At 46.5% G+C, this 22,743-nt stretch overlaps 3 protein-coding genes across 6 annotated transcripts in view; 2 read left to right on the top strand and 1 right to left on the bottom strand.

The window, feature by feature from the left end:
- LNX2 (ligand of numb-protein X 2) overlaps positions 1-3,226 on the bottom strand; it is an 82,024-nt gene extending 78,798 nt beyond the window's left edge. For 2 of the 4 annotated variants that reach the window (XM_023250309.2, XM_023250304.2), the window contains exon 1: positions 1,810-1,933. The gene's annotated coding sequence lies outside the window, so the exon portion shown is untranslated. Of the gene's footprint in view, positions 1-1,461; positions 1,595-1,809; positions 1,934-3,085 lie in introns of those variants that run through there. The other 2 variants (XM_003980269.6, XM_023250306.2) reach the window with 2 other exon arrangements.
- Positions 3,227-3,360: 134 nt separating this feature from the next.
- On the top strand, positions 3,361-5,036 carry POLR1D (RNA polymerase I and III subunit D). The gene is made up of 2 exons (XM_011281469.4): positions 3,361-3,494; positions 4,457-5,036. The coding sequence occupies exons 1-2, from the start codon at positions 3,469-3,471 to the stop codon at positions 4,830-4,832; spliced, it is 402 nt and encodes a 133-aa protein (XP_011279771.1). The 5' UTR covers positions 3,361-3,468; the 3' UTR covers positions 4,833-5,036.
- The window catches only part of LOC111559488 (protein POLR1D-like), a 47,944-nt gene continuing 28,567 nt past the window's right edge, over positions 3,367-22,743 (top strand). The window contains exon 1 of the mRNA XM_023250315.2: positions 3,367-3,494. Coding sequence (XP_023106083.1) covers positions 3,469-3,494 — 26 coding nt within the window. The 5' untranslated portion in view covers positions 3,367-3,468. The remainder of the gene's footprint in view (positions 3,495-22,743) is intronic.

A 22,743-nucleotide genomic window follows, 5' to 3' on the forward strand; every position in this document is an offset into this window, starting at 1 on the left:
AAGTCCAACTTTCTTAATTTGGCATAGAGAACCCTTTATGTCTCTGTTCAAGTCAGTTAGTTCAACAAGTGCCTGAGTGCCTACTGTAATCAAGGCAAAGTGCTGAGTCGTCTGAAAGGAATAATATACCAACCCCTGACTACTACCCCAGCCCCAAACGTTGCGTTCCTCAGCCAGAGACTCCCTGTGGATCTCATAAAGCAACACCCTACATGTTAGTCTCTTTGCCTGGAATGTACCAGGCAAAATTCCTCAGCAACGTAAGGCAGAAGTGTCTAGATGAGGCCTTCCCTAGCAAACCTCAGTCAGAAATGCTCCCTCTTGTAAGTCCCCACAGCACTGTGTTCACAATATAGTGGAACAGGTATGGATCGACTTCCAAATAAGACCGTGATCACCTTCAGGGAAAGAACTGACCCTTGCCATCAATGTCTAGCAGGCTGTAGGCACTTCTATCATGTGCTGAACGAATAAAGAATGAAAATGTTCCAACTTGATGAGAAGAGAGGAACAAGACACCGAACTAGGAACCTCAATACACAAGGGGGCCAAATTAAAAGTAGTGTTATTGTACTTCAGTTCTGATTTGGCCTACATTTTACCCCTCTGGGGAAACCCACATGTGGGACTTCAAGCTCAAGAGGCAAAACTTTTGTCTTCCAAGGCTCAACAAAGCTTTGACTGGCCAAAACAGATACTAGATCAAAGTCCATTTTCTAAAGGACTGTGAAGGTGGGAATCAAATCTGTCAAAAGAAAATAAATTGATCTACTGAGATCCAACTTCATCAGCGCTGCGTCACAGTAAGTGCAAGAAAAAAAAAAAAAAAATCAAAACCTGTCCTGGGACGAAGGCCAATTGACAAGTCCTACCGCTTGCGAGAACGTGAAATTCTTAAAGTGAAGGCAGTCCCCATAAACCGGAGTTCACAACTGTCTTCTCCTGCCACTGCTTTACGCTCAACTTCTGGTTTCTGTGATTTAAAGAGAAACATCTATACAGTTAAGCCCATGCCTGAGTGTACCGCAGCTCCTGGCAGATACGAACGTCTTGATTCCTAATGCTAATTGCAAACTGAAACATCACAAGAAACATTGCGTTCGTCAAAAGTCCTTCGTCTGAAACATATGGCAGAAAGCTTTGAAAGCGAGTGATGTCTTTCCTGAACGGTGCTTTGTGTGCAACTGCTTCCAAATCGAGATCCACATTTTGAAACTACCCCCTCGGAGACGTGTGATCTCCCGCCCGCTCCAGCCTCAAGGGAAAGGTGAGAATTCGTAGGCAACAGGCTGGGACGGTGGGTATCTCTCCCTATTCCTTTCCCGGAGAACAAGATCCAACGCAAGGCAGTTAGTGTCACTCTCATTTACAGCGCGCGCGCGCACACGCGCGCGCGCACACACACACACACACACACACACACACACACACACACACAGGAAATAAGAAACTCATGCCCACCTCTCCCCTCCTGAAAACCGCAAACGACGCGAGGATCAGCAACACTGCGGCCGGAACCACCAAACGCCAACAGCCGGGGGCCTCCCGCCTCTCCCAGGCGCCTGGCCGGCGGCGGGCGCCCGGCGCAGGACAACCCGTCCCTTCCTCCCCGGACGAGCGCGGCCAGCCCCACAGCAGGTCCGGGTCCACGTCTCCCGCAGCCCGGGCGAGCCAGGAGCAGAGCCGCGGAGGTCGGCCGCCTCGCCCGGCGCGGCGCTGCCCCGCACCCCGCCGCCGCCCGCACCTGAGGCGGCTGCCCGGGACCCGCGACAGGGCGCGGGGCCAGGCGGGCAGGGCAAAGTTACTCACTGGGAAAGCGCGGCCGCCCGGGGCGCGCGCCGGCTCCTGACGCCGCAGCCCAGCGCCAGCTCCGCTCTCCGCGGCCCGCCGAGGGAGCCGGGAGCCAGTCGGCCTCCGCTACGCGGGGAACCGCCGCCGCCACGGCCGCCACCGCGGATTTCCTGGCAAGAAGCAAACTCTGGCCAAGACTTCACTTCTCAACCGCCCCTGCTGCCTTCCCGGGGGCGAGCGCCGGGGCCGAGCGGCCCAACCCGACACGCGCCTGGGCCAATGGGCGGCAGCGTAGGGCGGGGAGGAGGCGGGCCAGAGAGAAACTCCGCTTATCCCAGAGCTCGGGGGGCGGGCCAGGCCGGGGCCGTCACTCCCGGGTTAGAGTGAGCCCACTCCGCCCTCGCCGCTGGCCCTCCCCCCACCCGGTCTCGGCTGTCCCCGCCGCTCGCCTGATTCCCCCGCTGGAGACACGCTCAAGAAGTGCCTCTGCGCTCACCGCGGACCGCCGCGAGGAGAGTGGAACAGCTGGGGGGAGGCAGTGAGCATCTAGGGGAATCGGGTTGGGGGCAGGAGAACAGGTGGCGCAGGAAAGCAGAAATATAGGTGTGTCGGGGGTGAGAGGACTCTGGGGTAAGGTGGTAGGGACAGGGGGGCTGACCGGGCCGAGAAAGGCGAGGGGAGTAGGAGATCGAAGAAGGCAGAAGGGTTTTTGGCGAAGAAGAACACCCGCGGAGAAGAGAGAGAGGAGAGGTACAAAGGAAAAAGGAGGGCGGGGAGCGAGTCTGGGTGGTGAAAGGTTGCCGAGGCGGAGGCAGGAGAGCACCTGGGAACAAAGGTAAGAGGGAGGTTCTGCAGGTGAAGGAGGTTTATGAAGCTAAAAGGGTAAAAGGAAAAGGAAGTGCAAAGCAAAGGAGGGCGTACGTATTCCAAGTGTAGGAAAGATCCTAAGAGAGAAAGGGCGGGGGCAGGGGGGAGAAGAGCAGTTTTCCTTCCAAACTCTCCTCCACGAACGCTTGTCCTTTGACCCATTTGAGGTGTGCAGCCGCAAGGTCCCGGATGACGCAAACTCGGACTTAAACCCATCCTACTCTGTTGTAAAATTCATCAAGGTGTATCGATCAACTATAGTTTAAACCTGTCATCCCACGAACACCACCCCCCTACCCCCTCCTGGCTTGGGGTCCCGCCAGGGAGTAACACGGGTGGAGCAGCAAATCTTAAAGGCCCGATTCCGCCCTAAGAAGGAAGGTGATTTGGGGGCCGACAGGTAAGGCCCCGCCCCCTTCGCCATCACCTGGGGTAAGGTGCCGAGGGCTGAACCCAAGCGCCCACGGGCGGTTCTCGGCCTCGAGAGGGGACAGGAGCCCGACCCCACCTCTCCCCGCTGGCTCAGCGGACAGACTAAGCTCCGGGAACTCCAGGTGAGCAACTCGGACCTCGCCACCGCCCTCCTCGCTCCGGGGGCGGGGCCTGTGGGCGGGGCCTCCGGGCGGAACGTACACGCCCCGCCCAGCGGCTGGGCAGTGCCGCGCCGCTGCGGCTCCTCCCCCCTCCTTCCGTCTTCGGCTCCTTCCGTCGGTCGTTCCTTCCTTCCTGCTCCGCCTGCACGTTTCGCGATATGGGTTAGAGCCTCCGATCCAGCAGCACCACCTGAGGATCCCGGAAGCCGCCCCCGCGATGGAAGAAGACCAGGAGTTGGAGAGGTAACGGCCGTGGAGGCGGGTGGGCAGTGGGGGGGGGAGGCGGGCGGGAGGAGCGGGCCGCGCCCTGCGCCCCGAGCGGGTGGCGGAGGGGCCGGTGGTCGGCCGGGGCCTCCGCCTCCACGGCCCGGCCAGACAGCGAGCGCCTGGCTGGGAGGACAGGGGAGGGGAGAGAAGTGGGCGCCTGAGCGGGGAGAGGGGGCCCCGACTGGGAAGAGAGGGGAAGACACATGGATGTTTTGGAGTAGAAACGCTCAGTACCACTAGATGTCCTGGAGGGAGCACAAGTTGTGAGGCCGGACTTAAGTCCCCACATTGCCCCACCCCCAGTTAAAACAGCGAGAGTAAATAAAGCTAACGTTAGATCGCGCACCAGGCCACTGTTCTCCGAGTGCTGCTATTGGTGCGTTCAGTCAGGCCTAAGCCCCTGTAACTGCGGTCCAAATTACTCTGTGCGCTCAGTTCTCTTCCTCCCTCCTGCTTGATTTCCATATCCCGGAATTTCCATTCTAGTTAATCTCCTGAAAATGGAAACCAGAGTGGGGCCTGCACGATGGTAATCTACAGTCTGTTTTTAAAAAGATCTATGTTTTTCCACGCCTTTAAACATTTCTACGCCTTTTCATTCCCTAGCAGAGCCCACCCTGTTGTAATCTTATTCCTTTCTTATGACTGTGCCAAAAGGAGATTTTAACAAACATTTGTGTGTTAAGGGGACGCCCCTGTGGCCATGTGGACGGTCCGAGGGGGTGGGGAAAAAACCGGAGGCAATAATTACATACGTGCTGATAGACTATGTGGAGGCAGGAAAATAAGGGGCTAGTCCTAGCAGTTCTGTGTAATTGGAGTGCATTAGAGTATAATGTGTTGCCAGTGTGAGACAGTAAATGCAAAAAAAAAAAAAAAAAGCGAGTTGCAAAACCATATTCAGTATGATCTCATTTTTATAAAAAATATGTGTGTAGAAAAATATCTGGATTGAAGACCTCAATGGCTGAAGGCGAGAGGAAGACAGCCCTGGAAATGGTCCAGGCAGCTGGAACAGATAGACACTGTGTGACATTTGTATTGCACGAGGAGGACCATACCCTAGGAAATTCTCTTCGTTACATGATCATGAAGAACCCGGAAGTGGAGTTTTGTGGTTACACTACAACCCATCCTTCAGAGAGCAAAATTAATTTACGCATTCAGACTCGAGGTACTCTTCCAGCTGTGGAGCCGTTTCAGAGAGGCTTGAATGAGCTCATGAATGTCTGCCAGCATGTGCTTGACAAGTTTGAGGCCAGCATAAAGGAATATAAGGATCAAAAAGCAAGCAGAAAGGAGTCCACATTCTAGTCCCTTACGCACTATACAGGGAGGACTGTCCTCTAGGATATTGTCTTCGTGATCTGGCAAAAAACCCAGAAATAGAAGTTTGTGATCACGACCCGATGTGTTCTTCAGCAAGGCGTGCTTCTAGCTCTTACCCATTACAGCTGTTGGAATCCCCACAAGAACCTTTGTATTCACCTAATAAATTCCCTCTTTCATTTAAACTAATTTGAGTGGTTTCTGTTGCTTCGTCTGGAAGATTGGCTCTTCCAGGGTTGTTTGTTTTTCTTTTAATTGAGTCAGCAGTGAAAGTAAGCTATGAGAAAATTACAGGCCTTGAAAGGACTTTGATCAAGGGAATTCAAAAGAATATGCAATATGCATTCATGGCTGTGATTGGGGGAGAAGGAGAGATGCGATGGAGCCTGACCCCAGCTAGACTGTGATTGGTTTAAAAAAAAAAAAAAGGTGGAAATGGGAAGAGGGTTTAGCTTCTTGTTGGATACTTTTTAGTAACTCATGGGAGAATTGCATTCTTTGCTATGACTGAGGTCGGGCAAGGGGCAAGGGTGGGGAATAATTTGAAAGAATTGTGAGAATTATGGTTTCACAGGGAGGTTAGGTAGGATCTAGCACCATCTCTGTGGCAGCATTTATAGGATAGATACCAGTTTACCGCTTTAATTTCAGGACACTAATAAAATATTTTGTCGGAAATGATCTAAGGAGGTCAAGAGAGTTCATACTATAAAAGGAGGAAACTGGAGTGACCAGATAACATTTTCAGTCCTTAGGTGGGTATCTAGGTATAGCCCAGGGTTACATTAAGGATGGGGAGAAGGAAATTCCATGTTGGGAAAATGATTTTTTTTTTAACTTAAAATATTAGCGAACCGCTTCTAAGCTGTCCTGTTAACCTCATCAACCTCGTCTCATACCTGTCCTGCCCCACCTTGACTCTTCATTCACCCTAAATCTCTGTCAGCCTTTGAACCTGAGCACCCCACCCCCAGCACTCTTTGCTTTGGGGCCTTTGTTTTTGCTGTTCTGTCTTCCTGGAACACTTTTACCCTGCCGTACTCTAGGAGAGAACTTAACATGTCCGACTCCGTACCCTAGTTTGGGTAGTTGTGTGTGTTTCCATTATACTCTTGGGTTTCCCGGTCTCGGATTTACTAGGCTGTTGTTAGCGCTTCTGCTGTCTGCCCACCGTACTGGCTTGCAGCACCATGCCTGATAAACAATTAGACATTCCTAATTTCTAATCTCGGTAAGGAAGTCAGGGAAGCTCCTCCAGAGATTACAGGAAGAGGAGGGGCTAGCTGCAAAAACGAGAGAATGCATTCTGGTGGAATAGCTGTGCATAGGTCCTGAAGCAGAAAGCCGGTGGTCTGAGGAATTAAAAGTATTGAAAGATTTGCTTCTCTGTAGCATAGTAAGCAAGGAGGAGAAAGAAGGGCCTATGCTATGGATTTGGTAGGAAGGAGAGCTGGGGTGGTAAGGGGTTTGGATTTTAAGTACAATGGGAGTGACATCTGAATACTTTGATGACTGTAGAGGAGTGAGTTGTAGAGAGGCCAGAGTAGAAGCGGAGAAGCTGTTAAGAGAGTCATTGGCCTGGAAGGGCAGCAAGCTAGCAATGGACAAGAGAGGGTTGATTTGAAATACACTGTAGAACTGAACCTCAGGAATCGGATGTGGAAGGGGAGAAAACATGACCTCCGTCTAAGTTTGGGGCCAAATTATTGAAATGGGAAGCTTAAGGGGAGACATAGGTTGGAAAGTGGAAAAGGTAACTGGAATCAAAAATTCCATTGTGAACGTGGTAGACGGTAGATATGTGAGTTGGAGGCCCTGAAAGATATTTACGCTAGAGACTTTGTGAGTTCTTCAGATCATGCCACCAGGGTTGTGGGATCGAGCCCTGCGTTGGACTCTGTGCTGAGCGTGGAGCCCGCTTAGGATTCTCCCTCTCTCTTTCCCTCCCTTCCTCCCTCCCTCCCTCTCTCTCTGACTCACTCAAATTTTACAAAAGTGATAAAAATGATGTATGTATGTATTTCTATGGAGAAACTGGAGTCTGATAAAAGAAGTGGGCCCAAGACCAAGCTCTGGGCAAGCTCAGTACTAAAGATTGGGTATAAAAGTAGCAGCCAGTGAGGTATAGAGAGTAGAGTCGTGGAAGCCAGTGCTTTCAAAGAGGGAAAAAAATGGCATTGAATGAGTCACATGAGGACAGAAAAGTGCTGATTGACATTAACAGGTTGTTGGGCACTAGGCGTATTCGTTTAGTGCCTAACAGGGCTAAACATTAGCACTCACTATATAGGAAAAGGACTTAGTTTGGGTTTTCCAATCAAGCAAGTACACCGTAGTGCACTGATGAGCTGAATGTTACTGGGAGCAGGGATGAGGGAAGGTCAAAGTCATAGGGCCAGGATAGTGTTCTCCTAGAGTGATCCAGAAGAGATTCTGGAAAGCCAATGTCACTGCAAGGAAATTAGCCCTTGAAGATGTAGGGAACGTCTAAAAGGATAGTTGAGAATCAAAAACGTTTGCCTCTGAGTATTCCTATGGGGATGGGAAACAGGGTTATTTAACTGAAGTGTAATACCTCTGAACCAAGACCTCCAGGAGATGAAAGCAAGGCTTAATTAGTGGACATAGAGGTGTAGGATGATGATCATAGACTGAAGTAATTAATAGCAGTACATGTGGGAAATGCACTCACGTGACTACCTCCATATCACGTGGCTTCGTTGCTCCGAAGATTTATCATCACTGATCTTGCGACTTGCGGTCTTGAATCTGCTTAGAGTGGCCGTAAATGCACAGGTTGATGCAGAACAGCTTTAGAAAGGAAGATGGGTGGAAGGAAAAGACCGAGGGCAGGACTGGAGGGGTAACCAAGAGTCGGGTATGAGTGGGAACAATCTGCATAAACTCTGTGGCATCTGACAGAAGATTGAGTTGGTCCTTAAAAGGGTAAGGGAGATAAACAGGAGTCAAATATATTTATGTATGAACTGTGAAAAAATAACTTGATCCGTACCTCTGATTTGCTAATAGCTTTTCACTGAAACGAATATTAATGATTTAAAATCAGAAATCTCGTTCAGCTGTAAAGCACTGTGCCTTTTAAAGAGCCAATCATTAAATAAAGTGATTACATACCAAAGGCTTTTAATAAATAATAATTTGAGTACTTACACAGCACTTTCTATTTTCAAAGCACTTTACAAACTAATTATTTATAAATTGCATATAGCTGTAACATCTAAGTGCTCTAATTAGTTGGTATAACACACAGGTGCCTACAAAGTCTCTGTAGGGATAAAAAAAGAAAAAAGAAAAAAAAGTATACATAAAAAGCGGACCGTTTAGTGCCATTCTGACCAAAGAGTGTCTTGCATTTCTAGAAATATGAGACCATATCAAGTTCTATGGCCCACCATTCCCCACCCTTCTTTTTGTTTCCTTGAAACATTAAAATTATAGATAGTCCCCAGATCACTAGACAAGAATCTTTTTGTCGGCATAATCTTTTGTAACATCCCTTAGACTAGACTCCTAGGAAGTATACCCAAATCGACCAGTGTATGCTTTCAAATACTTATAAAGACCCCAAATCCAGCCTTTTGTGCTTAGATTCTTGGGGGTTCTTTGTTGTTCTCTATTTGGAACTTTATAAATTATCCAGGTACAGTTATTGTGTGATTTGCAATTTTTTAATGAATTCTTTCCATATCTAAATTATTGGGGTCCGTATTGTACAGCAAATACGGACCTAGTAGGGGCACAGCCCTAAGAAATGGTGGAGCCTGTCCTAAAAAGCCTTATGGGGTTTGGAGAGGGCAGACAGAGTTATACACATGAAAAAGGAAACAGAGTGCGTTTACGATGAAGTGCTTTAACGTGCGGAGCAGAGTATTATGTGCTGAACACAGACCGGAATGGGAGAGAGATGCTCCTGAAACAAGGATTGTTCCAGGAGCATCCACTCTGCTAGCCACCATCCCAGGGACTGCGGATGGCAAACAAGACGACCATAGCCTGCCTTCCAGCACCTCATGGGGTATTGAAGGTGGCAGACCTGAAAAATAAATCGAGTGTTCCAGAATAAATCGTTTTCTCTTTCTCAGTATAAAGGGGCCATGAAAGATTCCTAAGCTTGGGAACACCCCCAGGGTTGCGTTGTGTTGTTGTGTTTCATCCCATGCCTGTGCAGAATGGATGAGCGGAAGGAAGCATTGTAAGTGCGTTAGGCGGCACTTATGTAATGTAAGGAGAGCTTAAGTGTAGGAATGGAGATAGGAGGATAGGAAAACTGCTCAGAAAGAAGGAAAATACTTGGAGACAGATTCTGTATAGCAGTAAAGGTAAAATAAAGATTGCAAATGGCCCCATGTCCGTGTCTTTTACCCCCTTGTTTTTCTACCACTCCCTCACAACCAAAACCAGTATGGCAGGATTTATCATCTCCACTCCTCCCCAACTTGTCCTTGCTTACGGAAGTCAGTGTGCACCTCGCCCTTACCCCGTTTCCTCACTCGTGTCGGAATTCACATCTTTAACAAGGCTGAGAATCCAGGGCGACAGGTGACAAGATTGGGGGTGGGGAGAGGAGGTCGGGGCACCGAGCGGACTGGCTCTTGCTGCTGCTGGCCCTCAACAAGTTGCTCTCCTCAAAGGGAACCTTCCTGTCTTCCTTCCTTCTTTCCTTCCTTCCTTCCTTCCTTCCTTCCTTCCTTCCTTCCTTCCTTCCTCATTCATTCATTCATTCATTCCATAAATATTATTGAGCACATACTATATGCATGCACAGTTTAGGTAGTAGGGATATAGCAGGGAACAAACTGACCCACAAGCAGTTTATTTTTTAACAGCAGATACATAAATAACGTGATGTGACTTAAGGTAGTGGTATAAATGGAAAGTGAAAGAAGGATAGGGGTGGGAAGGGTGAGAGAATGAGTAGCTAGTGAAGGCCTTTCAGAGAAGGTGACGTGTGAGCAGAGAAATAAAAGAGACCAAGGATAAATGAGACTGTACCCAGAATTTTCTAAAAACTGAGATGATTCAGCAGTGAAAAAGCTAAATTATGAACCTCTTTAAAGGAATAAACTTCTCCGCATTGTGTGTTTGTGTGTGTGTGTGTGTGTGTGTGTGTAGTTTTTATCCGTGTCTAAAATTATATCACTTATATGTGCATGTACTTATATAGTAAAGAATAATTATAGTAAAGAATATTCAGTTACTGGGACAGTAGGATATTGTAAAAGTTTTAGATTGGCTAATACATATACATTTACATATGTATATGTATTAGGGGAATTTATTTTAATGGGCCCTTTTTCCTTTTTCTTTGTGTGTGTGTGTGTGTGTGTGTGTGTGTGTGTGTGTGTGTGTGTGTAAGTATATCTTAGGAGGAGAAACTGATGTGCTCGGGATCCTGAATATCTTTTAGCGGATAAATTAAGAGGTTGCATTGTTGGAATCATACTGCCTGGGTCTTGGCCTTGGCCCAAAGACTCTTTAACTATGTGGCCTTGGACAAGTTATTTGACCTCTTTCTGTCTGAGTTTCCTCATCTGTAACATTGAGATAACAATAACACTTGCCATATAGAAATATAACTGTTAATTTAGATAATCTATCGAAAGTGCTTAGGGCATATCTGGCCCATAGAGTATGCTGTCAATCAGCGTTAGTTATTAATGTTATTATAATACCAGTAATGTGTCAAACAAGGTGATTTCACTCATTTCTTCCAGGTGACAACTTAAAAGCAAAAAATTGCTGTTATTTTTGTTTCCTCTAGCCCAGGGCAGCCCTATAATACAAATTTGCGGAGCCCTGTATGGAAGGTTATCAGTCTGCTAAAGCCATTGCTTTCAAGAAAGATATTTTAAAACAGCATTCCTATTTATAGAATATAGATAAAAAGCGAAGAGAAATTGTGTTTCTCCTCTTTTCACAAAGAAATTAAGACGGAGCATCCATAATCTTTTCTAAGCTTCAAGACAGAGGTTAATAAGCCAGAAGGGAAGCACGTTCTGCAGCAGATCTGGTTTGGTACGAGGTATCTGAATAAGAAACCAGGCTAAGCATAAAATTGCATGAAATAGGATATATTGATATTGTATCCAATAATACAAACCCTCAGGAGGTTCGCTATTTGTTATGTAAGGCATTTAACGTATGTCAAAGAGAAAAGCTACCTGGGTGCTTTTGTCAGTTTGCCATGCGGACTTGAGTCCAGCCTCAAAAATGGTGTAGATGATGCCTCAACCAATTCTATTAAAAGAGCTTCACAAGAAAATCAAACCTCCTAGAGCATCTAGCAGATGGAGACTGCACCGTTGGCTTAAACAACATCTTGGGGTTTGGGTTGGGTTTTTCTGTTTGTTTTTGTTTTTGATCCTCTTTCTTTTTTTTTTTTTTTTAATTTTTTTTTCAACGTTTATTTATTTTTGGGACAGAGAGAGACAGAGCATGAACGGGGGAGGGGCAGAGAGAGAGGGAGACACAGAATCGGAAACAGGCTCCAGGCTCCGAGCCATCAGCCCAGAGCCTGACGCGGGGCTCGAACTCATGGACCGCGAGATCGTGACCTGGCTGAAGTCAGACGCTTAACCGACTGCGCCACCCAGGCGCCCCTTGATCCTCTTTCAAGAGTGAAAGAGGCTTTCTTTCTAGAGGCCTCCTTCCAAAATAGTACTGTGTGGAAGGGTAAGAACCCTGAAGTGGGAGGCCTGGTTTAAATCTTGGCTCTACCATTTTCTAACTTGTGAATGCAGGAAAGTGTCTTAAGATTCCTGACCCCCCGTTTCCTTATCTGTAAAATTGGCTAATGCTAATACCAACTTTACAGGGTTGTTGTGAAGAATGAGTGAAATACGGCACTCAGCACGGTTCCTAGCATACTTAAATACTCAAATACTAGCGATTACTATTACTGTTCTATTGGTTATTGTTGAAGCCAATTAGTGGTGATTCGAATAGTGGCCTTCCTCCTATTGGTTATGTCTCGTTATCCGTGACAGACCTCAAAGCTGGCTTGTACTAGCTGGTCCTTGTCTTTCCACATCATCACCTGTGACTGTCTGCCCACTGGCCTTCTCACTTCTTTCCTTATCTGCCTTGCTTCTTTGTGTCGGAGCCTTGGCACTTGCCCCCTATTTCCCTGCACTGTCTTCCCTTAAGTCTTCCCATGGCCTATCCCTTTTCAAGGTAATTTCCTTAGAGAATCATCCTTGACCAATGTATTACTTACCCGATGCTGCGTAACAAATTGTCCTAAAACTTCGTGCTGAGAACTAAAACCATGTCTCGGTGTCCGTGGGTCAGGGATCTTGCTGGAGCTTAACTGGATGAACCCGACTCACAGGCTGCAGTCGCCTGGAGGCTGGAATGGGGGGTGACTCACCTCCAAGCTCACTCACCTGAGGCTGCCTCCTGCCATGGCCTCTTCCCCCAGAGCAGGGGGGGGGGGGCAGGAAGTAGCACATGAACCCAAGATGGAAGCCGCAGTCTTTTTATACCCTAATCTTGGAAGTGACATTCGTCATTTCTGCCCCATTCTCTTTGTTAGAAGTGAATCTGTTAAGTTCAGCCCACGCTGAAGGTGGGATTATACAGGAGTGTGAAAATCAGGAGGTGAAGAGCCTTAGGACAATCCTTACCCACCGCTGGCTTCTCTAGACCAGCAAGAGCACCTACAGACCAACCTCTGTCGTTTTCTACCCACTGACCTTGCTTCATCTCTGCATGGTCCTCCTCACCAGCTCACATCGTACTGTGTATTTACCTGTTTGTTGTCTAACTCCACTTGCATACAGGCTCCCTGAGGGCAACGGCTTTGTCCCTCTTTGCCTTTGGGTCCCCAGCACTTGAAACCATGGCAGGCCCGTGTACGCATTCGTTAATATTCAGGAAACGAATGGCCCCGAATGATTGAATGTCAGCACCCGTATGACTGGCACAACAGGGAGGAAAGGGAAAAACTGCAGAGAAAAACTGAGGGTTTGTAATGACGTTATTTTGTACACTCGTCCGCTGACACACACTCAGAGAAGCCACCACAGTGACAAGCCTCAAGAAAAAAAATTCTTGGGCTGCTTGGCTGGCTCAGTTGGTAGAGCATGCGACTCTTGATCCCAGGGTCTTGAGTTCAAGCCCCACGTTGGGCGGAGAGGTTACTTAAAATAAAAAAAGAAAAATTCCTGAGTGAGGCAAGAAAGCATGCCTGTCCTGTGGCTTCAATGGGAGGAAGAGCTGAGGTGATTGGCACCTTAGCCTAAGTAATAAATAAGGGTGGTTGTGCGTTATAATCTATTTCATTAATGTCTTCTCTCCATCCCCAAGAGCTTTGGTCCTACCATCCCTTAACCACCTTTAGCTCATGCTTCAGTTCTCTTTTGTCCTATTGGTCTGAAAGAAAAGGCAGCATATATCCCACTTGAAGGGGATCAAAGGACATTTTTACTTTGTAGCAGCAGCAGTATGGAAGGGCGACACCAATTATCCTTGGGATCTTGTATCCACAGAATTCTAATGGGGTCAAAGTCGTAGGATTTTTGTTTTGGATACTGTGAGATGGAATGCACAGGATTTGAGTCTAAGGGATCCTGTTCTGTCAATACTATATCCTTTTCCTGATCGGTTTGTCTAATGAGTCTATGCCTTTATTACAAATGGGATTGCTTTGGCAAGATACAAAATATGTGCATTTTTTTCTACCATTTTAAGTCCTGCTATGTTCTAGATACTAAGGATGCAAAGGTGCATCTCATTTGGTTCCTGACCTATGTATTACTGAACTCTTGAAAGAAAGGTATCATTTCTTCTAATTCTTAACACCTTGTTTAAAATTGTGGCCCCTTCTCCAACACTCTTACCCTCGGCATTCTCTTTGTATTGGCACTTAACGTCTTATAAAACATATAGAATGTACCTATTGATTGCATTTATTCTATATTGTCTATTCCTCCCCCACATTCCCCAAGTGCCACCACTATAACATAAGCTCCACGAAGCACAGGTTTGGTCTGACTGCTCACTGGTGTATCTATAGACCCTGGCCCGTAGTAGATGCTCAAAAACTGTTTGTCAAATGCATAAATCAAATGCATAAAGATTGACTCTGTATTTTTCTTCAATGAGTATTCTAAGAGTTTAATTTTAGTTTGAAAGGTTAAAATATCCTATAACCTTTGGGATTGCCAGGGAGAAGATGCAGATCTGGGAGTTCATTTAGGCAAAAGACGCTCATGATCGTTTCGGGCAAAGATAGAGTTCCAAAGGGGTAGCCTGCACAGTGAGAACCAAGCCGATCCTACCAGGTGGTAGGTGGGTCCACAGAGCTCACCTAAAAAAACCCCAAACAACTGATTGTGTTACACATGGCTAAGAAGGTAGGGCTTTGGTTCTGGAAGGCCACATTTGCAAGTGAGTGGCTCTCACATTAGTGCGAACTGACCCTCAAGGCAGCCACTATTGGTTTCGTGAACACCTGCCCTACCTTTCATACCTACGGCATGGTTTCAGATTTGGGGAGTTCACCAATGAACACTATCTCAAAAAATAAAATCTAGGGTGAATTAATGCCGGGTTGCTTACGTTTTGTTTTGCCATTGCAAATGGACTTCGCCTTTGCTTTGATGGAAATTTGTCAGGAATCCCGGTCTTTATAGGCCTGATAGAGCATGAAGGCTTCCAGTGTGTGTTTTCCAACACTAGCACGCAATGAACTCAGTTCAGTTCTGACACACTCTACCCGAAACTGTCTGATCTCACTGGTTTGGGACTTACTCCCACAGACTGTGCGCCCCGCCTCATCTCCGTCAGATCACCAATCATGAGTCCAGACTATTGCCTGTGCTTCTGACCTACGTGCTGTCATCCCAGTAAACCCCTACTTGGGTTCAATTACTTTGCTAGCGCAGCCCACAGAACTCAGAGAAACATTTACTTAGGTTTACCAGTTTGTTATAAAGGATACAGATGAACAGCTAGAGGAAGAGGTACAATAGTATAAGGTATGTGGGTCGGGCGTGGGGTTTCCATGCCTTCTCTCTCCTCGCATCTCCACACGTTCACCAATCCAGAAGCTCTTTGAACCCTGTCCTTTTGGGTATTCACAGAGACTCCACTCGTCAGCCTTTGGTGACTGAGCTTAATCTCCAGCTCCTCTCCCTGCCCCAGAAGGCTGGGGGTGGGCTAGCCAACCCCCATCTTTAGAAAGCCTAGGAGCTCAACATGACAAAAGATACCTTTATTGCCCTCAACATTTAGGAAATTCCAAGGGTTTTAGAAGCTCTGTGCTAGGAACAGATAAAGACCAAATATTTATTTCTTACAAATCAGAAAATCACAAGGCCAAAAACAAAGAATAAATGGGACATTCCAAAATTGGATGTCTGGTGTGCCTTTTTTTTTTTTTTTTTTTTAAATCACATTAGCTCCACAATAAGATGAGCAGACTCTGGCAGTTTTTCCTTGGATCCTCATGAACATTTGGTCCACAGCTCTTAATTTCTACACCACCATTCCTGCTAATTTATATGGGATCTCAGAATCATTTTAATTGGAGCTTAGATTGCAAGTTAAGGATCACACATCGTTGAGATTCTGCAACTAAAATTATTATCCTGGTTGGCTTGCTTACTCTGTTCTGCATACTTATGCATAAATTCTGGGGCTTGGAATACTTAGCGGGATTTTTATTAAAAAATGATTAGTCTAAAATATAAAATGTAAGCATCAATTACCATTTCATTCCCTGAAAACGAAGAATAAAGAGTGTCACCATCATGTTCTTTGTGTGTCAGAGTAAATGCAGTGGAGTCATACTCGGCCTCAGATCTTATCATCGAAGCCTTCCAGACTTGGTTCTACAAATCGCTACCTGTGGTTGGTTGGTTGGCTTCTTTATTGACACGGTGAAGATCGTTCTTTGTTCTTAAGTGGATGGAGGAAATCGGAGATTCTGGGGCCTTCTGATTAGACGCTGTGCTGAAAATGTCTGTCTTGAAGTGCCACAGGCGTTCACCGCTGCTGCCCAGACTTGCAGCTTGCGAGCCAAGGGTTCCCTTTTTGTTTTCGTGTTCTAATAAATTGGTCCCCACCTGAGAGCAGTGTGCTTCAGAACAAGCCAGGACACGAGGAAGCCAACTGGGCTTCTCCCTAGCCAGAAGCAGATGGCCAAACAGACACGTAACTGTGACCGTAAAGTAAGAAGACCGATTTGCCTAGCCACATGGGAAAACCAGTTTACTCCTCCTTCAAGGTAGAGAGTTTTTCCCATTTACAGAAGAGGAAACTGAGGCCTGGAGAAGTAACCAGCCCAAGGGTATATGGGTAGTAAGTGGGTATGACCCAGGACAGCCTGACTCCTTAGGCTCAGCTTCTTATGTCCATAATGTTGCCTGGGTTAACCTCCCTCAGGTACATATGAAGATAACAAAGCTTTGTGAGAACGTATGCTCCAGAGAGTTCGATTTGAGAGACAAAACTGGCTTGTTTTGTCTTGTTTATTTCCCAGTCCAGGCTGCAACATGATGGAAATGAGGCTGATCTGAACCATGAAAAGAGTCAAAGAGTTAGTCTCAGGTTAAGAATCCAGATACAGGCTTACTGATACTTGGTTTGTGAAAGTACCGTTTCCCATATTATTAAACTGCATTGGCATTATCTTTACGTTCTAGTCGTTTAAGCCCTGTTGTACCAAAGCAGCACTTCCTCATCCTGAAAATGTGGAAAACATCTTCACAGACGCAGTAAGATAAGGGTGTGTGTTAATTGACGGGGCTCTGGATGTGGAGTCAGAAAGGTCTGGGGGAGACTCAGGTGTACCCTCTACTGGTTGACCTTGGATGAGTCAGACTTCTTAATTAAGCCTTAGTTGCCTAACAGAAAGGGAACAATAACTTCAAGGGTTCTTCTGAGGGTCCACGAGATAATGTATCATGCTGTTAATTGCTCTACACATTATAGATACTATTATATAATACTTTTGTGTTTTAGTTAACACATAACTATCAATACTTCATAACCACTTTTTAAATTTTTTTTTAATTTTTACTTATTTCAGGAGATTTCTTCAAATAATGTCTTACATTTGTTCACTGCTTTATAGTTACAAAGTAACTATATATATGATTGTATTTGATCCCCGTAAGAACTCTGAAAGAACAGAAGTATCTTTATTTTACAGATAAGGTAACCAAGATCACAAGACCACGGAGCTAGTAAGTGGCAGGACTGGGGCACATCCTTTTCTTTACAGTATTCTAGTGGCTTTGTCATTTTCCTAAGGAGACTTGAACATGCCCTTGATTCAGGTCTAGAAAGTAAGAACAGCATAATCCCTCTCTGAAAAGCGCCAAGAGATGGCATAGGGAATGTTTACAGAACAATCAATTCATAACTCTACTCGATCTGGATTTTTCAGGTAGGAAACTCTGCTCTGAAGCTTGAATTATCCTGAACGTGTGTTCTTCTGTTGCACACGTTCACTGGGATGTTAACCTGTCCGCCCGTATTGCCTGGAGCAGACCTAGTTCAAGAATGAACGCAATGAACTCTTTGAAAAGCTGAAGAACCCAGACCAGACCACTGGCTTTCTTTTTGTACATACAAGATAGGGGGCTTTCGTAGAGTTTGTTTCTGGTCATGTGTTTCATGGGTCATTGGCCCTTTGAAGTAGTTCTCTTCTGACTGGTTCTCCGCCCGTCTCCCTGTTAGCCCTTTAAAATCTCACTCGGTTTCAGCGAAGGACTTGGTTAGCTCTGCCAAGTGCACACAAAATTTCCTCTGGCTGTAGAAAGATAGAATTTCCTTGGGGCGCCCAGGTGGCCCAGATGGTTAAGCATCTGACTCTTGACCTCAGCTCAGGTCATGATCTCGCAGTTCATGTGTTCGAGCCCTGCCTCAGGCTCCGTACTGACGGTTCGGAGCCTGCTTGGGATTCATTCTCTCTCCCCCTCCCCGCCCCCCCCCCCCCCACGCTGTGTGTGTCTCTCTCAAAATAAATAAATAAATAATTTCCTTTATTATTTGGACCAATAAATAATGTCATCAAAACAGAATAATACACAGGATTAAAAACATGAACATTCTGGAAGCTTTTCTTCACAGAATATAAATTGAAGAAGGAGATACTGAGATTGAAAAATGTTTTGCCAAATTCAAATCCCTAGGTGAACTACATTGCCCCTCCCAAGAAAGATCAATACAAAGAAAGCCCTTTTATACTTTCTCATACTTTTTCATTCCTTACAATGCATCTGTGAGCCAGGGCTTAGTCTCATCTTATGGAGAGAAACACACTCAGGGAAGGTGTACGATTTGCCCAAGAACACCCAGTTGGCTAGTGGAGTGGGCTCCCACTGCACCCCACCGGTTGCCAACCTAAAACATGGGTTTGCATATTAAAAGGTTTTGATCTATCAAAACCTTTGAAGTGAATAATTCAGGTAATTTTGTGTAGGTTTTCGGTTTTATATGATTGAGCAATCATAGTAAATTACTTGAAGAGACATTTGCCAGGCCGGGGGAGTTCTAGTTTTACCACTCCTGAATTCAGCCAGGACCAAGTTTCCCATCAGCCATTGCTGGGTGGGGTTTGCTTCTTGTGTGTGTTTTACAACACGATTATAGACACGCAGTAGCACCGGGATCGTGTTAGTGCCGCTCTTTGCGGAATTGTTCTCTAAAGGCAATGACCCTGGGCCAAAATATCGTAATTGTAGTCTGTCCCCTGGTAATCCCTACCAGGATGATGGAAAAATGCCATCTGAGGTTGGGAGGGAGGGTGAGAAATACTGAGAATTTTGTTAAATTTTCCAATAAAAGAAAAAAGATAACTTTAGTTTTAGGCCAGTTGTTAACCTCCCTAAGCCATAATTTCCTTGGCTTTAAATAATAAAATTAGACTCTTAACATTTGGGAAACTTTTACTTTACGTTCTCATAACATATTATTATATTTAAAGGTTCCTTAGGGGCGCCTGGATGGCTTAGTGGGTTAAGCGCCCAACTCTTGGTTTCGGCTCAGGTCATGATCTCACAGCCTCGTGGGTTCGAGCCCCCACATTGGGCTCTGCCTGGGCAGTGCAGATCCTGCTTGGGATTCTTTGTCTCCCTCTCGCTCTCTCTCTGCCCCTCCCCCGCTCGTGCTGTCTGTGTCTCCATCTCGGTTTCTTTCCTTCCATATTATAGTAAAAAGAGCCCTGTAAATACTTGGAATCGAGGCCTCTCCGGAAATGCTGTTTAGGAATTGATATAGGAGCTTAGCATACGGTCCACTTCCTATCAAGCAAATGCTAAGGGAGAATTGTGAACTTGGGGCTTTGATTGCTTCAAGTGAGATGTGAAATTCTGGTTCTGAGCTTTTCTATTGAAAACACAGTGCCCTTTCCTATAAGCCCACGAGTACATCAGACATCGGAAACGGGCCAAATTATGCTGTTTGGGTAATCAGCACGTTAATATCTCTCAGAATTGCCCCCCTCCATCTCCGTTGGATACCTATTCCATTTTTAACACAGTCCTAACCTCTTCATTAGCCCCGCTTCATCCGGTTAAACCACAGCTGTTTCTCCATCCTGAAGGGTGGATTGTATTTCAGTCACAGACACAGTGACTCTCGTAGGTGCAGCTACGTAAAGGCACAGCAGCAGTAAAGGGACAGGCCAAGTCCGCTTTTCAGTTTTTTGACATTTAGCAAAATGCATCGTGAAACACTTCCTCCAGACCATGCTTTCCTATTTCCCTTTGCATTGCACCAGGACCCGGCAGCTCCTGGCAGCCACAAGGGAAGCCTCTCCGGGGGCTTTAGAAGGACGTGTAAGACCTTGTTTGTACAGTTGCGCTGTGTGGACCGACTTGTTTGGGTGAGCCATCGAGGTTGAGTACCTTGAACCTCTTACAAAGGTTTACCTCCGAGGGACGCCACTCCCAAGGGTAGGTTCGCGTGTGTATGCCCACCTGCTTAATTAGTTCCTTTCGCCGCTACCTTAGTACGGAATTTTTCCCCCCAATGCACTCGTATGCAGAGTGACCAAGGATTTTTTCAATTGGAGCATGGGCTGGAAGATGGCCTTGTTCTACTTGGATTCATTGTCACATAAATTGGCACCTGAAAGACAGCCTGAAACTTGAAACACTGGAGGGTTTATAGAGTCCGGGACGTACTGCTTGGTTTCGGTGAATTATTTTTACGTGAGATTCTTGTACTTAATTACTGATGTAGAAAATATTGTCTGTGTGTAGACGTACACAGGAACTCTGTGCCAGTTTTGTAGGGGAAACTGCTACATCTCTCAAAGCACTCTTTGATACCCAGTGCGAAAGCCAAGGGAACATGGGGCGGTCAAGATGAGGCCCAGGGCTGGCAGTCCACGCGGCCTGAGGAAAGCACACCTCGCCCCGGGGGATCCCCCCTCTTCAACGCGCCCTCCGTCTTCTCGGGCCTCTCTAGGCCTGACTCTGCCTTGCGCTGAGCGCCCCGGGGTGGTCACTGAGCCTGTGTCGATGGCTGTGAAGCATAGGCTTTCTCTTCCTCTCACCTCCTGGTGCATCGCTGGACTTCTAAGAATTAGACGTCTCAGTCTGTCTTCTTCCCGTTCAGTTCCTAAAAAGCGCCTGATTCCCTGGATGACAGGTCACTTTTTTATCGTGAGATGGCTGCTCCAGGAGAAAAGTTTCTAAGGTGGGTTTTCAAAGGAAAGCACCTTTTTAAAGAGCATGAAACGACTAGGAAGTCCTACACATTCTGGAACTTTCTGTCTTCATGTTTTTCCGTTCCTTGGCTCTTGGCCCCTAAGTATGCTTCCTAATCCTAGAAGGGGGCAGTTTACTGCGGCCTTGCCACCCCTGAGGGAAGTAGCTTCCGCGGGCCGACCAGGCTTTCTGCTGACTAGGCCGTCCTCGGGGCTGAGATCCAGGGGCTCAGAAGCCTTGTGCAGGACAGTCTGGAGAGAACCGCAGGTCGCTTGTGTGCAGCGGAGCTCCCTGGATTCAGACAGTGATTTACTGACCACGCTCTTGGTGAGGTGGCTTTTCTGGAATGCGGTGTATTATCAAAGGTCGGCGTGCCCAACGCCAGCCCTCCCTGAAGAAAGCTGTGCAGACAGACTTTAGAGGCTTTATGCTGTGATTTTTTTCCTTTGTACACTGTTGTGATTTTTTTTTCTTTTTTGCATTTTGAATGGCTGTTTGATGAGAGTGAGTTTTATTTTATATTTCGGCTTCTGTAGCATTCTGCCAGGTTTTCCTTTCCTTTACCAAATTTAAGCAGCTGCCATATTAGCTTTTCTTGGCTCTCTCATTGGCTCCCTTCTATAGCCATCTTTCTAGACGTTAAGCACTTTTTTTTCCTTGCAGTTTTCCTTTCGTCAGTTTTGTTCTTCAATGCGTCCATTCTCTTAAGGAGATAACAAAATGCTTTCATTGATTGAGATTGCTCACAAATAACTTTGACTTTAGATTCTCTGTCTGGGTTTATTTCTCGCTAGTCATATTTCAGGAGAACATGCATGTATCTTTGAACTTAACCTTTGCTCCATCAAAGAGATATGCTGCCGTTCTTGGAATGGTAGAATTCATGGGCTTTTCTCTTTAGAGTTTATTCCTTTCTAAGTTCATCCTCGTACAGAGCGTACGAGAAGGTTGACACCGACTCGTTCATCATTTTAGTATTTTACTGGGAAATATTTTACCGGGGGTGTCCCCACCCCCACCCCCCACAAAGTTTTTTTAGTAAGAGATGCTTTTCTTCATAGTATATAAAATTTACCAGGGCTGGGCGCCTGGGTGGCTCAGTCGGTTGAGCGGCCGACTTTGGCTCAGGTCATGATCTCATGGTCCGTGAGTTCGAGCCCCGCGTGGGGCTCTGTGCTGACAGCTCAGAGCCTGGATCCTGTTTCAGATTCTGTGTCTCCCTCTCTCTCTAACCCTCCCCCGCTCATGCTCTGTCTCTCTCTGTCTCAAAAATAAAATAAAACATTAAAATTTACCAGGGCTTATGTAATCAGATCTCACAATATAAACTGAAAACGGACCCCTGTATTTTCTGCAGGTGGCTCCTGCATCAGGATTGAAGAATAAATATGGTAAAAGATACTTAACTACTTTGAAAATGAGGTCATGTCATTTTGAAGCCATTCCTGTGATGAGGTGTCTTATGAACTGAGCCATAAGGCTTCCCTCTAAGAGTCAGCCCACATATTCCCTATTAACTGAAGCGGCCATCTCTCTATAATTACCCACCCTCAGAAGTCAACTCTAATGGGAGCTGTGGAGATTTGAGAATATCAAAGTCCAGGTGAAGGGTCCGGCGTGTTGCCTTCGCCACAACGGTTCTTGTCAGAAGTACAAGCCAATACAGTCAAATGTTGCTGTCTTCCCTTAAATGCCTCTGTCTCACTAGACTGAGCTTCTTGAGGGTTGGGAACACACCTTCTAATACAGCGGTGTAAGGGTTAACCAAGATCCTGGGCCCCAGAGTTCACCCCCCAGCCCCATCCTTCACTGGCTCTTGTGGCTCTTTTCCTTATTTTCTCCTTACGTCTCGACCAGTAAACCGGTAGTTACACAGGGGGGTTGTGAGGCTTAGGCGTAAGATACATGGCATGTAGCCACTGTTGCCATTAGCTTTCATCACAGCCCCAGAGGTGCATATTACATGCTAAATTACATCAACGTGCGAAGGAGACTTGCCTTGAACCTGGGCAGGAAGACAGCCCCATAGATCACAGACACACACAGGCCCCGCCGTCACTAGGCGTGTGAATCGCACTCAGTGCAATTCGTAACCCGAGAAACACCCCCCCCCCCTCGTGTTCTGAGCTGTATCGTCGAATGAAAGGAAACCGTTGAATACGTGGAAATCCGCGCGTCGCACCGCCGTTGACTCTGAAGCGGAACCTGCT

The sequence above is a fragment of the Felis catus genome, chromosome A1 (assembly GCF_018350175.1).
Source record: "Felis catus isolate Fca126 chromosome A1, F.catus_Fca126_mat1.0, whole genome shotgun sequence".
NCBI lineage: Eukaryota > Metazoa > Chordata > Mammalia > Carnivora > Felidae > Felis > Felis catus.

What these genes read in the sequence shown, in the direction of transcription:
- POLR1D (XM_011281469.4), top strand. Translation starts at nt 3,469, where the DNA reads ATGGAAGAAGACCAGGAGTTGGAGAG. An exon ending in GAAGACCAGGAGTTGGAGAG is followed by an intron (nt 3,495 to 4,456) that starts GTAACGGCCGTG and finishes ATATGTGTGTAG; the next exon opens with AAAAATATCTGGATTGAAGA.